This window comes from Wickerhamomyces anomalus (assembly GCF_001661255.1).
Source record: "Wickerhamomyces anomalus NRRL Y-366-8 unplaced genomic scaffold WICANscaffold_3, whole genome shotgun sequence".
NCBI lineage: Eukaryota > Fungi > Ascomycota > Saccharomycetes > Phaffomycetales > Wickerhamomycetaceae > Hansenula > Hansenula anomala.
This window is the reverse complement of record NW_017567112.1, coordinates 1,933,475-1,947,315: the sequence shown is the minus strand read 5'-3', so window position 1 is coordinate 1,947,315 and position 13,841 is coordinate 1,933,475. Positions and strand designations below refer to the sequence as shown.

Genomic DNA, 13,841 nt, shown 5'->3' with positions numbered 1-13,841 from the left:
TGGAGATCACTACAATAGATTTAAACAACTTAAATGCTACAAAGAAGATAACATTGTTACATTCCATCATATTTCAGGTATCTCAAACTGCTCAGATTTTCTCACCAAGAAATACTCAGGTCCTGAAATTCAAAAGACATTAACCTCCACACCATTCAAGAATCATTTCTTTTTAAATCTATAGGTACTTCACTCATTCTTTCATATTCAATCACAACCAATTGAACACCGGTTAACAAAAGACAACACAATATAGTTCCAAATCAAGTTTCATCATATTTAATATTATTACATTCAATAAATACTCAGAAATGAGGGGGGGAATGTCAGGTATTACATAACCAGAATAACCAATTATGCACAATTCATCAATACTCAACATTTCACATCAACTATAAGAAGAATCAAGAATCCACTAATTGTAACATTATATGTATATTAATAGAACATCGGAATTACCTTATATACACACAGTAGAGGATATTCTGTCAGAATTTAGGTACTAGATTTAGAAAACCGCACGCCATAAAATGGCAGATCGCCAAAAAATTGTTCAGACTTCGATTTTATGATGTACAATTGTAAAAAACTTCAAGAGGGTTTGTGGTTTGGCATTGAATTTGAGAATGAAAGCTCTAGTGATGATAAAGGAAGTATGAAAGTAATAATTTTTTTTCAACTTACGATTTATTCCAGCTGCCTACACTAAATCTGGTCAATGACACCACAGTTTGTGTTTGAGCTGCCTCACTTTTTTAGGCATCAACTCCGGTTATATACCCAAGATCACTCAGAATTGTGAAGTGTGGTTTACATCTTGGTGACAATAAGCGTTAGTAACAATTACTAACATGGGGATCATGTTCATGAGATCCACAGTTTGTTCTTTATCATAAAATCATCTATAAAAGACTCATGATCTCTCCAAAGGTTCGACTAAAGACATATTAACTTCAAGCACAATTACCATCATGTCTTCAACTGAAACACAAACACAAGCCGAGAAGTTAGTTAAGGAACTAAACAACCAAACTGAAAACTTATCCATCGAAATTGATGTTTCCAAAAGAGTCAAAGGTGGATTCAATGCAAGTCATGTTGATGCCTTACCAAAACTTGCTAGGGAATATCTAGAAAGACATGGTGTTGATTTATCAAATGGATATCCTGAAAAACCACAATCAGAACAAATCCCATTATATGTTGACGATGCCTTAAAAATTAGAAATACTCCTCAAGAATACATCCCAAGAGGTAAAAATGCTGATCGTGAGAAAAAAGCATTATTCAGCAAAGTTAAAGAAGTCAAACATTTAACTAAATACATTGGTACTGAACTAGTTGGTGTTCAACTTGCTGATTTGAATGAACAGGAATTAGATGAATTAGCTCTGTTAATCGCTGAAAGAGTTGTTGTGTTTTTCAGAGATCAAGATTTAGCACCAGCTAGACAATTAGAAATTGGTCAATTTTTTGGTAACCCAGAGATTCATCCAAATAACTTTAGAGTGCCAGGATTACCAGGAACCACTGTTATTTGGACCCAATTGTTCAAGCGTAATGGCCACAAGACTTCTTTCAAGAATGCTAGATCAGCCACAGGTATTTGGCACTCAGATTTACCTCGTGAGTATTATTGTTTCCCATGTGTTAATGAGCTCAAATACTAACCATTGAAATAGATGAACTTCAACCACCTGGTCCAACCATTTTAGCTCAAAATTCATTACCTTCAGTTGGTGGTGATACTGCTTGGTCTTCAGGTTATGCTGCTTATGATAAATTATCACCAGCTTTCCAAAAATTTCTTGAAGGTAAATATGCTGTTCAAAGATCAATGCATACTTATTTAGATAGAAATGATCCTCTAAATGGTGGTAAACAAATAACTAGAGAACAACCAATTGTTAGAACACATCCAGTTACAGGTTGGAAATCATTGTACGTTAATCGTGATTGGACTGTCAGTATTGTTGGATTAGAACCTGAGGAATCAAGAACTATTTTGAACTACCTTTTTGATGTCTATGAAAAGAATTTGGATATTCAAGTCAGATTTAGATGGCAACCAACTACACCTGGTACTAGTACTGTTGCAATCTGGGACAATAGAGTGAGTCAACATACCGCTGTTTGGGATTATGATGTTGAAGAAGATAGACACGGTGTTCGTGTTAGTGCACTGGCTGAAGTTCCATTTTTTGACCCTGAATCAAAATCACAAAGGGAAGCACTCGGCTTGGATAATTAGCCTTGTTACTCTTTATGGCCATATGATTTTAATTCTGTTAGGTGTTGACACCAGTTTTATATGTGTTTCAATTCTTTCGCGTCCTTGTTTAACACCCGTTTCGTAGAAACACTAAATGCTGCCCAATACCCTATTATACCCATGAGTCATGACCCTAGAGCGCTTCAAATCTCCAAATGTCCTCTGGTTTACATCGTTCACGTTCTATATTTACTTTAACGCTTTTCAAATTTTGTCACTTAGGTCCACTGCTGCTACGCCCTCGAAAACTTTGATTGAGCCCTGGTTCTTTCTTGCTGATGTAGAGGTCCTAGGGTGCTTGTTGAGAAAGCCTTGTAACCTAAGAACCACGAATTTCTAGCCAAATTCATTCACTTTTGTGTCAAGCCTTGTCAAAAAATAAGCATCTCGAAGTTTTTATTGTTCTGTAAATCTTATTTTTAGACTGAACATTTCGATGGCTGGTTGGCATATAAAGTGTTACCGTAGAAACCATCTGGTTTGCAGCACATTGATATTTATGTTTTTCCGAATCGGGTAAATTTGTGAAAGTTTCGAGGCCATAATCAATTTGAAACGCGTATGACACGAAAAAAATTCGTATATAAGAAGGAGATCAAGACGTATTTTAATTTTAGTGAGATGTAGATCTTGGCTATCTTCAACGTTGTATTAACCTACAATTCTACTCAAACTACAAAACAATTTAAATTCATTATGCTTTTGAAGAATATCATCTTAGCCTCACTGATCCCATTAATCGCTGCTCAAGCTAATGGTGCTCTAGATCAAGACGCTGGTAACAATGGGAGAAGAACTTCAGCAGCAGAGGTTGCTTCAGCTGGAACCACTGAAGCTACCCAAGCCAATACAAAGCAAGAGTCAGCAGCTACTGTTAAATCAGAAGCCACAGAAGCTACACAGCAGTCTCAAGCTATAGTCAAAACTGAATCTCAAGCTACCCAAAACACACTTCAAACAACAGCCCAATCACAACCCACTGCAGCTAATACAGATCAAAGTACAACAGTATGGTGGACGCCTTCTCAATCAGTGTGGTGGACTCCAACACAAACAGTTTGGTGGACACCAAGTACAAGTGCTGAAGTTTCCACTATAGTTTCAGGGTCAAGTACATATTTAACAACTTTAGCAACATCTGTTAGAAGTGGTTCATCAGAATCATCCTCTGGTTCAGCTTCAAATTCAAAGTCAGCCAATGGTAAATTAACAACTGAAAAAGATGTTGTTCTAACTACTGTTTCATTCACTAGTGGCTCAAGTACGGGTGCTTACACTTCAAGTTACACCACTTCTTCTATTCATACTCTCAATAGTAATTCTTCATCAGGTGCTAATGCATTATTGGTTCAAGGTGGAAGTGTTAAAGATTCTTTGAAGATTGTTGTTCCTGTTTGTGTTGCCGCTGGTGCCTTAATCTTTGCGTAAAGGAAATTGTTGTGTTATTCATGTTGTTGGTTTTATATTTGCATCTGGTTTTGCATTTTGGTTTTGATGTTTTTTTTATCTTCTCAATCATGACATTTCTTGAGGAGAGTGTATACTATTGGAGTTTTGTTAAAAGTAATATAGATAACTTTGTCTACTTGACAGCATTGTAGAGTATAGTAATTTGGTCTATAGTAACATATCATGTACAAAATAATCGGTAAGCAGTATTTCAGTTTCATTTGCTTCTTCATCTCTGTTCGGCCTTTGAGTATTTACTTTACCAAACTCCTACAACCAGATCAAAACAGCCAATTCTAGCCCAATTTTTCTCATCCATCGTACTATAAAGCATCAAGGCACTCACCAGATCAGCAACCTCCTTATCCCAACTCTTTGCAACGAAATGGAATCACTCCACAAAGTATCAGATCTTCGCGAATTGGATTGTCTTTAAGTGCGGATTTATTCAGCTTATTTCCGTGTTTTTTAAGTGGATGATTTTTTCAAGAGTTGACCATTTTTCGGTTGACAATTGAAAAATTTGTGGAAAGGACTTGACGACGAAAAGAGGTTCAAATCATCTGATAAACCAACTTGCTCTGAATATAAAAGCATATCTAGATTCACTATCAAATAGCTATCTATTACAAATTACAAATCATTACAAAAGAATACCTCCAGCAAATACCACTTTAATTTCAAGGTTTAGTCATCATCTCCTCAATTGAAACAACCCATAATAGATTAACGGATAATTCTCATAAATACAATTTCAAATCCTTCCAGTTAATTAGAATTCCATCTTCTTTCCACAATCCCATATACAATTTAACACATACAACTCATCAACACAATGGTTCTTTGGTACAAAAACCGTCACGACTATCCCTTCAACTTTGAAACAGTCACCGTCGCCGTCTTCAACAAATACCCAAACCCTTACGCCTCTCATGTGTTATCAGTTGATACTATAGATCGTGAAATTAAAGATGGCAAATTACACACTACAAGACTGATTAAAAAAGTTGGTAAATTACCGAGATGGGTTAAACCTTTCCTCAGAGGTATAAATGATTCATGGATAGTGGAGAAGACAATAATAGATCCTAAATCACAAAATTTACAATCTTACACAAGAAATTTAGACCATACCAAAATTATCAGAGTGGAGGAATATACTACTTATCAATACGACTCAAACCTGGATAAAACAAATGTTGTTTATAATGTCAAGTTTAGTTCTGGTTTCAAAAATGTGGTTAGAGATAGAATTGAAGCTTATAGTCATAGTAAGTTCCAAGAAAACATCAAAAACACAACAATGGGTATGGCTTATGTGATGCAAAAATTTCAAGAAAGAAGACTACTATGGGCCAAAAACAAAGCTGCTAGTTGATTTCATATCGTTTCATTGCATAAAATTTGTCATATATAAACCATACATTATTTATTAGTTCATTGTTTTTTCCCCCTGTAAATATATTATTTATTTGGTCATCATTATCATTTTGTAGTTTTTCAGGCAAAACTAACATCCCATCCTAATCTCTTTACAATCTCATACCAATCAACACATCTTGTTCCACTTGGATCTACTAACCAAACTTGTTCCATAACAGTTTTAGCTCTTTCTAGGTTTTTGAAACTATAACGCTCTCCAATATCCTTAAACCTTGCCAACATTCTTTTACGATCTTTTTTTGTGGTACAATTCATACCAGCTATAAATAACGGGAAACATAATGAGCCTTCAACTGATGACTTCAAAACAACATCAAGACATTTTAACAATTCACATAGTATAAATTGAGTTTCTAAAGATGATGGATTCAACCTCAAAACTGATTGTCTCAAATGTAGCTTAGCAGTTAATTGGAAAGATTCAAACAGTGTCAATTGTAATTCCAGTTCCTCTGGAGAAAATGAATTCAGATCATTTGGATCAGGTTTTGCTATATTGATTTTGTTCTCCAATAATGATGCCTTTTGCATAATCTTTGATAATGACGCATACCTTGACAATTTGACACCACCATGATCATTACCAACCTTTTCAGAATCTGGAGTATCTATCCCAGGTACTTCGAAAGAATTTTCATCAAAGCCTCCATCAACACCTTCATCATCATCATCATTCATAATACCATAACCTAAAGAATTTGATGAAATTTTCAACAATTTCTTACTCTCTGTAACTAGAGTAGAAATTTCACCAATAATATTAAACATTGGTTTAACAATACCATGTAATGGATCCACACCAAACCCTAAATTAACAATAAAATCATCATATTGCTCCACGGGGAAATATGTACCACGTTCACTTGTAGAACTTGCCAATATATCATGGTATGCGAAACTTGACATCAGCCAATGTTGTTCTTTATCTTTATTGAATTCATAAAGTCCACCACGATTTTTAATGATCTTTGCAGCCCATTCCAAATAAACTGGCCATTTACGAACATCACCTTTACAAATCTCTGCACCACACATAATTAATAAATTTGCCAATCTTTGTAAAGTTTCATTTTCGTTTTTAATTGGAGTATCCTTGATGAAATCTAGTGCTTTCGTCATATATCTTGTTCCTTCATCTTCAAAATCTCCACCTAAATGATATCCTGACCAGGCCAAGATACTATATAGGATACCTTTATTTTGAGCAGCCATTGGTAGGAAAACCTTGAGATAATAGTTGGATTCAGCAGGAACAATCGACATGATCCTTGCAAGACGATGTTGATAATAGTCATATAGTTTAACTCCAATATTATCTAAATTTAAACTTGAAGGGAAGGGATTTTTCGGTATTGTGTTGGTAAAATCAAAATTAATGAATGGTGGCACTTGAATGTTATTCTGGTTAAGCATGTTTTCAAATGAATCTATTTTCCGTAACGAAGTTGAATGGCCGTGCTGTTGTTGAGGATCATCATTATCAAGTTCTGTAATTTTATCAGAATATTTATCAATATTGCTTCTTAAATTACTTTCAAAAAAATTATTGAATTCAAACAAATGTTCAGTCCCATTTGATAAATCCCATGGTTTTGGTGAAAATGATAATGAACTTTGAGATGGTGAAAATGCTCTTGTTGGGAAATTCATTAAATTTGAAGAAATTGGTGTAGCTGAAATTGGTGTTCCTGGCTTGTGATGTATTGGTCTTGCTGATTGCATTTCTGGATCCAGTGGAATATCGTCATCAATGAAATTACTTATACTCATTGGACTTTCATGATTCATTTGAGGAGATGCAACATTTGGAACTTGATCCTCCCCTTTTTCCTTCTTCTTTCTCTTTCTTTTAGGTTTATCACTAGCAGCTTCTTTTTCAACCCTTATTCTTTTCGCTCTTGCATTCTTTTCATTTTCTTCAACTTGCTTTTTCAACTCACGTATCTTTTCAATAGACATTTCATCTGTAGCCCAAACACATTGTTTACCTAACCTTTGACAATCTGCACATACTGGTCTCTCTTCAGAGCATCTCTTTTTCCTTATTTTACATGTAATACAACCACCTTTGTTCTTCTTTTTAGTGAAGTTGAATATTTTCACATCTGGAGGATTAGACTGGTCTATATTCTGTATCAGGTAATCTTCTTCAGGTGCATTATTTTGAGTGTTTGAGTCTTGTGGGTTATCACCAAGGGATCTTGGTTGGGGTTGTTTGGCTTCAAACGTTACCAACATCTTGGCCTATATATTCAACAGTGGCAGCTAGTAAGAATAGTAGAACAGTGAATTTTAAAATGTAAGTGAGTTATAGGCTAGCAGGTGACAGATAGTGAAACGATAAACAGATGTTCTGTATTTTACTTTACAGCCGAAATCTTTAACGTACCCAACAAAATTGGCAGAAATCCAAGTCATGTGACTCTGGAGCACCAAGGTTCCGGATAAGGAAGGTCAATACGCAACATAATCTGGAGTAGCGTTGATTGTTGTTTTTATTACTTCAAAGTGATATAAGTTGTAATATTAAGGCTGCGATAACCTTGAGAGAGTAAGAAGTTAGATTTATGCCCATTTGTGGGATGTCATTAGAATAATCTCTCCAAGATGACAACAGTTCGTAACATTAGATGCCCTTCCCCATTGACAGAGCTTTCTTCATATCCAGCTAGCCTGTAGGTGTTTGTTAATATCTTTATTTGGGATTTTAAACGAAGTGTCGCCATTGTGTAAGCAAATTACAGCGTAGAGCCTCAAGCACTGGATCACGACATAGCGCCTTCGTTAATGTTCTACATCAATTAATTATTGAAGTATCACTTATTTTTTTGACTTTCCAATGTTGGACTTTCTTCTCTCATTTCTCAACGCCTTGTATAGGCTCAATTCCTTTTCGAATTGTTCTTTAGAAACACCTTTTCTCCATCTTAGATTATATGCTGGGTGATCACCACTCAAAAAGGTTTTACCTTCTTCACCATAAAAGTTTTCTCTCAAAGTTCCACCTGGAACTGAATATTCAGTCTGTGCCAAACCTCTACGTTGAAGTTCTGGAACCAATAATTCCACAATATCAATCAGCATCCCGGGATATGGAGAAACGATAAAATTGAAACCATCAATGTCAGCTTTTGAAAGTAAGTCTTCTATTTGATCCGCGACTTCAGAAGCTGTACCTGCAAATGATAAGCGTGTTCCATATTTCTTTGCAATATCAGTTTTTGTCTGCCCACCTTTGTCTCCATTTAAAACAGTTTTAGTAATAGACTTGATAGCATTACTTTCACCTTGATCCCCAACTTCTTCATCCCAACCATATTTGGATAGATCAAAACCTGAAATCCCACCAAAGAACACTAAGTTTGCCTCAAGATTCTCAGCTTTTTTGTACTCTTCAAATTTATCAAGTGCCTCTTGATGAGTATTACCGATAAAGGGAAGTAAACTAGTGATAAATTTGATTGAATAAGGATCTCTATTGAAACGCGTTTCAGCTAATTTTCTAATCTCTGGAATCTTGTCGGTAGATTTAGTGTCTATGAAAACCAATTCAGCATTCTCGGCTGCAAATTCAATACCTTTTTCTGAAGAACCAGCTTGAACAACAAGTGGAAATCTTTGCTTTGTAGGCTCTGTAATTGCAGGCCCTTTAATACTAAAGTATTTTCCCTCATGATTAATTTCTCTAATGGCTTATGGATCAGCGAATATTCCCTTCTTCTTGTCATAAACTAAAGCATCATCCCTCCAAGAAGACAATAACAACTCATAAACAGCATCTAGATACTCCTCAGTCTTGACATATCTTTCACTATGCTCTGGTATTGGTGCTCCATCAAGAAGATTTTTACCAACACTTGGTAAATATGATGCAACAATATTCCAACCAGCCCTTCCATCACTCAAATGATCTAATGATGCCAATCTTCGAGCAAAGTGATAAGGATGTTCACTAATTGTGCTCAATGTAGTAATAAAACCAATAGATTTCGTATGAGAGGCCAAAGCGCTAACTAATAGGGATGGATCAATTCTGGGAGCATTAACACCATATTTAGCACTACCTTCATGACTATCACCATAAACATCAAACCAAGTTAAGTGATCAACGAAAAAGACATTATGAAACTTTGCCTTCTCGGCAAGTTTAGCAAATTCAATTGATTGATTCAGGTCCCTAGTGAATTCTCTTGATGTATCATTAGGGAGGCTCCAATTTCTTGGAGTTGAAGCAGTAGCAGCACTCAAAATCAAAGGACCTCTGTTTCTTCTAGCTTGTGAGATTTGTCCAGTCATGGCTAATTTGAATTCTATAACCAGCATTCTTCAAGTTAACAAGTCATTTTAAAAGCTTTTATATGACAATGAATACTGTAGTTGTGTAATAAGCCATGACTATATTTGGTGATTTAGACGCTATTGAAAACTAACTGTGGCCGTTGATCTGGTGTCTTTTCAAGTAGTTTGGTGATCGACATCCTGAACTTTGAGCAATAGGCATTGAGCAATAAACAGGGTACTATATGACGCCATTTGAATACATTTTTGCACAACTCGAGTTGTCAGCCTTTAATAGGTATTGTAAAATTGCACTTTATAGTAGATATCGTAGTATACTAAATCCAGTTCTTTTTGCGAAAATTCGTGATTTTGGCAGATCTACGTGCCTTTATCGCATATACAAGTAAAGAATTCTTGAAATTGTACATTAATTAATCCAACTATGATTAGCTAGGTCTGCTACCTCGTAATTTTCCATCCTGGGTGTATCAACGAATCATTTATGTTATTAGCTTCACCACATCTTTGGTGGCATTCTTTGAAGTGATTGACTGTGTAGCATCAGCATCAATCTCGCTTGATGTGTCCGAATTATCTGGGTTTTTGAATGCGGTTCCATTTCTAACTTCCCTCTTGTGCAACAATATGATCAGCACAAATGTTACTATCATCAATGCAGATAAAGCTGCAGTGACCGGCCATCCAATATTCCACTGAGGAGCAGCCCTAGCTGGATTTTTAGCAGTTGTTGGATAAAGAGCAAACGCAAGCCAGACATAAACAAATTGTGCAAATGTCATCATTGAGCCAAATACTAAAGCCTTCAGTTCTGAATCTTTTCTTAAAATAAGGTTAACTTGAGAGTATAAGATTGGGGAGGTGATATTGATGAGATAACTGATATAGAATGCAGCAAAAATAGCAGGATCTGGAACATGATAAACACTCAATATGATGGACCCGACGAATGGACCCAGTGCACCAATTGTGTAGATAATCCACGGTGGATATACACCTGCCACTGTTGTACCAATAAACGAAACTACCAATCCAATAGCATCACAACCAGTAGGGTACCTATTGATCTGTGAGACTGAATAGTTTCCTTTAGCCTTTAGCCACAACGAGAAATATCCTATAGGATACCAGACAATCACCATGATGGTATAGTTTAAGCAGAACAGATACCATTTCCAATCACTCAAAGCCCTTTTGAAGGTATCAACAGTTAAAGGTTTGGCTTCATTGATGTCAAATCTTTTCAACCTCTTGAATACCAAATCATACTCCTTATCAGTAAGTAATATAGGTTTACCGGCCTCAGGGATTCCTGTCCAGAGGAAAAATCCAACAACACTTAATCCAAGGGTGATAATACCATCTATCAAAAATAACCATTGCCAGCCTGTGTGCCCATGGACGCCGCTCAAATGTTTATGAGCAGCTGCTTGTAAATGTCCTGAAACCAAATTACCACCATTCAAACCAAAGAAGAAAGTAGCTGTACGGACATAAAGTTCTGGAGGGTTCCCTCTAAAAGACTTGCTTGAGTAGAATTTACCAAGGACATACATCACTCCTGCATATGTTGGAGCCTAAGGATAAAGTTAGTATTTAGTCAAGGAGTGTAAAAATTTAGTGGAACATACTTCAGCGAGACCAACAAAGAATCTGATTGCGTATAAATGATTTGTTGTTTTCACTGTACTCTGCAATAGTGTCAAAGCTCCATAAACAATCTCCAAACTTGGAAGCACCCATTTTGAGAACCTAGGTCTTGATAATAACAATAACTCAGGGATTTGACCCAAAACATATCCCATTTGATGAACAATAACAAGCCAGTTTAATTCATTACCATTCATTAATAAATCTTCCTTCATACCAGAGACATAAGCATTTGTGACATTTTTAGTATCCAAAGTTTTTGCAAAGTATGAAGTACAAGCATATACCAAGATGGAAATATCTAATTTGAACAATAGCTTCTTCTCCTCTGTATCATAATTCGATGGGTACCAAATAAAGATAGCCCTGAACGCATCTAATAGTTTGCTTTTCTTTGGCTCTTCATATGATTCTTCAATAGTAGCTGAAGTGACCTCATTTTGCAAAACTGAAGTAGGTTTATCTGTCATTGTTGGGCTTCAGATGATTTGAGAGAGATGGTATTTCTTCAAAACAACACAAAACGCCCCTGTTATATATGTAAAATCGAGTCCATAATTGATGAATTTCTTGGACATTTAAAATGGTGGTACATGATTCTAACGCTTATCTTCCCAGATCGATCATGGGATCCACAGGTCTTTTTGATTCCACAGTGCAACGACTTTTGATTTAGTAAACTACCACTGCGAAGCACAGTGAATCTGTAGTGACAACAAGATTAATCTTAAGCTCACTTAAGCCAATAATGGTTATTGTGCTGATTTGTTAAGTGTTCTCAATGCTCATTAGGGTGCCCTTCTTGTCGTTTCAATTCTTTCAAGTGGTGAAGGTGTGGTAAAGTTTTGTCGGCTCGACAATTTAACCAAAAAAAAACTGTGTCTGCCAAATTGCACTGGTTTTTAGATTCATGAGAAAAAGCTGAAAACTTTTGGAAGATTCTTCACATAGATAAAAACCGATTGTAAGCGATGAGTTTACATCAACGTTGTCAAGGCCTATCCTAAGGATGTATACGGAGTGCTTTGATAGATCCATTCACAATTCTGGATCCAATTTAATTCAATTTCTGGTGCTCTGCACTCATCAATCGAAGCCATAGTTTTTGACCACCAGATCCACAGTTGAAGCTACCACCCCATAAATAACCTCCAGGCACCCTTCGATTCTAATTTCTGAATGACAAGCTCTTGTTTTGTCAAGTAAAAATGACACAACCTACTTCAAAGAAGCAAAAAGTTGCCCACTCTAAGAAAACTTGGATCATTAACGCTGCTGGAAATGCTTCAGCTGGAAAATGGAGACACCCACAAGATAGATCCAGTGAATTGGGTTATAGTATTGATGCGTGGATTGAGTATGCCAAAATAGCTGAGCGTGGGAAATTGAATGCGATTTTTGCTGCTGACCACCTTGCTTTATTTGATAATTACAAAGGTCCAAATAATTATCAGCTCCCTGCAAAAGAAGGTTTTGCTATTGCCAGGATTGACCCATTCTCTTTGGTTTCTGCATTGGCTACACATACAAAGAATATTGGATTTGGTATCACTGCTAGTACTGTGAGTGAACATCCGTATCATTTTGCAAGAAGATTAGCTACTGCCGACAATTTATCTAAGGGAAGAGTTGGTTGGAATATTGTTTCAAGTTATTTGAGTGGTGTTGGGAGACAATTGTTAAATGGTGAATTACCTGATCATGATGAGAGATATGTCAAAACAACAGAGTATCTAGATGTTGTTTATGATTTGCTATTGTCTTCTTGGAGGGATGGCTCATTCGTTAATGATCCTAAACGTGGTGTTTATGTTGAGCCGGATGGTATTAGAGAAATCAATCACACTGGTAAATATTTCAATGTCCCTGGCCCTGCAAATTTCCACTACACTCCACAAAGATTCCCATTGATCATTCAAGCTGGTAGCTCATCTAAAGGTATTGAATTTGCAGCTGAAAACGCCGAAGTTGTGTTTCTCAATAGTCATGATCCTAACATAATTGCCAAATCTGTTGCAAATGTGAAAAAATTGGCTAAAGAGAAATACGGAAGAGATCCTAATCATTTGAAATGTTTAGTTCCTGCTAATGTTATTTTGGGTAAAACTAATGAGGAAGCTATTGAGAAATTAAAGCTGTATGAAAAATACACCAATGAGGATGCTCAACAGGCTTCATTTAGCTCGGTAACTGGTATTGATCTAAGTAAATTTGAACTTGATGATGTTGTCACTATAGATAAAAAATCAAATGCTATGCGCTCTGCAACTGACAGTTTATTGAACAAAGGTCAAAAGTTGCACACAAAACGTGAGATTTTGAAAACATATAATCAGTACGGGCTATTTGGAAAAGCTTTTGCTGGTACTGCAAAAGAAGTTGCTGATCAATTAGAACAATGGGTTAATGATTATGATATTGATGGGTTCAATTTTGGGTTTGGTGCGGTGTTTCCTCAATTTTTGGAGGATATTGTTGACTTATTGATTCCTGAATTACAAGAAAGAGGTGTGTTTTGGAAAGATTATCCAGTTAATGGTGGAACCTTTAGAGAAAATGTCTTTGGTGTTAAAGGTCAAAACTTCCTACATGAGGATCATCCAGCTTATAAGCTGAGATGGGAGGCAGGTATTTCTAAAGAGCAGTTTGAAAAAAATCTAGAGGAGTATCAAAAGATCAGACTGGGTAGAAGAGAAGAATAGAATTTCATTTCTATACATAAATTGAC

At 36.0% G+C, this 13,841-nt stretch overlaps 7 protein-coding genes across 7 annotated transcripts; 4 read left to right on the top strand and 3 right to left on the bottom strand.

The window, feature by feature from the left end:
* Nucleotides 1-491: 491 nt before the first annotated feature.
* On the top strand, nt 492-2,369 carry WICANDRAFT_54279 (TauD/TfdA dioxygenase family protein). The gene is made up of 2 exons (XM_019182735.1): nt 492-1,626; nt 1,683-2,369. The coding sequence occupies exons 1-2, from the start codon at nt 972-974 to the stop codon at nt 2,249-2,251; spliced, it is 1,224 nt and encodes a 407-aa protein (XP_019039596.1). The 5' UTR covers nt 492-971; the 3' UTR covers nt 2,252-2,369.
* A 599-nt stretch (nt 2,370-2,968) lies between these two features.
* WICANDRAFT_78988 (uncharacterized protein) lies at nt 2,969-3,700 on the top strand (the record flags this gene model as incomplete). Its single annotated transcript, XM_019184818.1, has 1 exon — nt 2,969-3,700. One exon carries the CDS (start codon nt 2,969-2,971, stop codon nt 3,698-3,700), a length of 732 nt encoding a protein of 243 aa, XP_019039595.1.
* An 856-nt stretch (nt 3,701-4,556) lies between these two features.
* On the top strand, nt 4,557-5,099 carry UPS1 (Ups1p; the record flags this gene model as incomplete). Its single annotated transcript, XM_019184817.1, has 1 exon — nt 4,557-5,099. The coding sequence occupies one exon, from the start codon at nt 4,557-4,559 to the stop codon at nt 5,097-5,099; it is 543 nt and encodes a 180-aa protein (XP_019039594.1).
* Nucleotides 5,100-5,221: 122 nt separating this feature from the next.
* Nucleotides 5,222-7,789, bottom strand: UGA3 (Uga3p; the record flags this gene model as incomplete). Its single annotated transcript, XM_019184141.1, has 1 exon — nt 5,222-7,789. Exon 1 carries the CDS (start codon nt 7,400-7,402, stop codon nt 5,222-5,224), a length of 2,181 nt encoding a protein of 726 aa, XP_019039593.1. The 5' UTR covers nt 7,403-7,789.
* A 195-nt stretch (nt 7,790-7,984) lies between these two features.
* WICANDRAFT_62943 (uncharacterized protein) lies at nt 7,985-9,460 on the bottom strand (the record flags this gene model as incomplete). Its single annotated transcript, XM_019183462.1, has 2 exons — nt 7,985-8,833; nt 8,897-9,460. 2 exons carry the CDS (start codon nt 9,458-9,460, stop codon nt 7,985-7,987), a joined length of 1,413 nt encoding a protein of 470 aa, XP_019039592.1.
* A 485-nt stretch (nt 9,461-9,945) lies between these two features.
* WICANDRAFT_78984 (uncharacterized protein) lies at nt 9,946-11,583 on the bottom strand (the record flags this gene model as incomplete). Its single annotated transcript, XM_019184816.1, has 2 exons — nt 9,946-11,040; nt 11,095-11,583. 2 exons carry the CDS (start codon nt 11,581-11,583, stop codon nt 9,946-9,948), a joined length of 1,584 nt encoding a protein of 527 aa, XP_019039591.1.
* A 738-nt stretch (nt 11,584-12,321) lies between these two features.
* On the top strand, nt 12,322-13,815 carry WICANDRAFT_29768 (uncharacterized protein; the record flags this gene model as incomplete). The annotated part of the gene is made up of 1 exon (XM_019181648.1): nt 12,322-13,815. One exon carries the CDS (start codon nt 12,322-12,324, stop codon nt 13,813-13,815), a length of 1,494 nt encoding a protein of 497 aa, XP_019039590.1.
* Between the last annotated feature and the right edge of the window lie 26 nt (nt 13,816-13,841).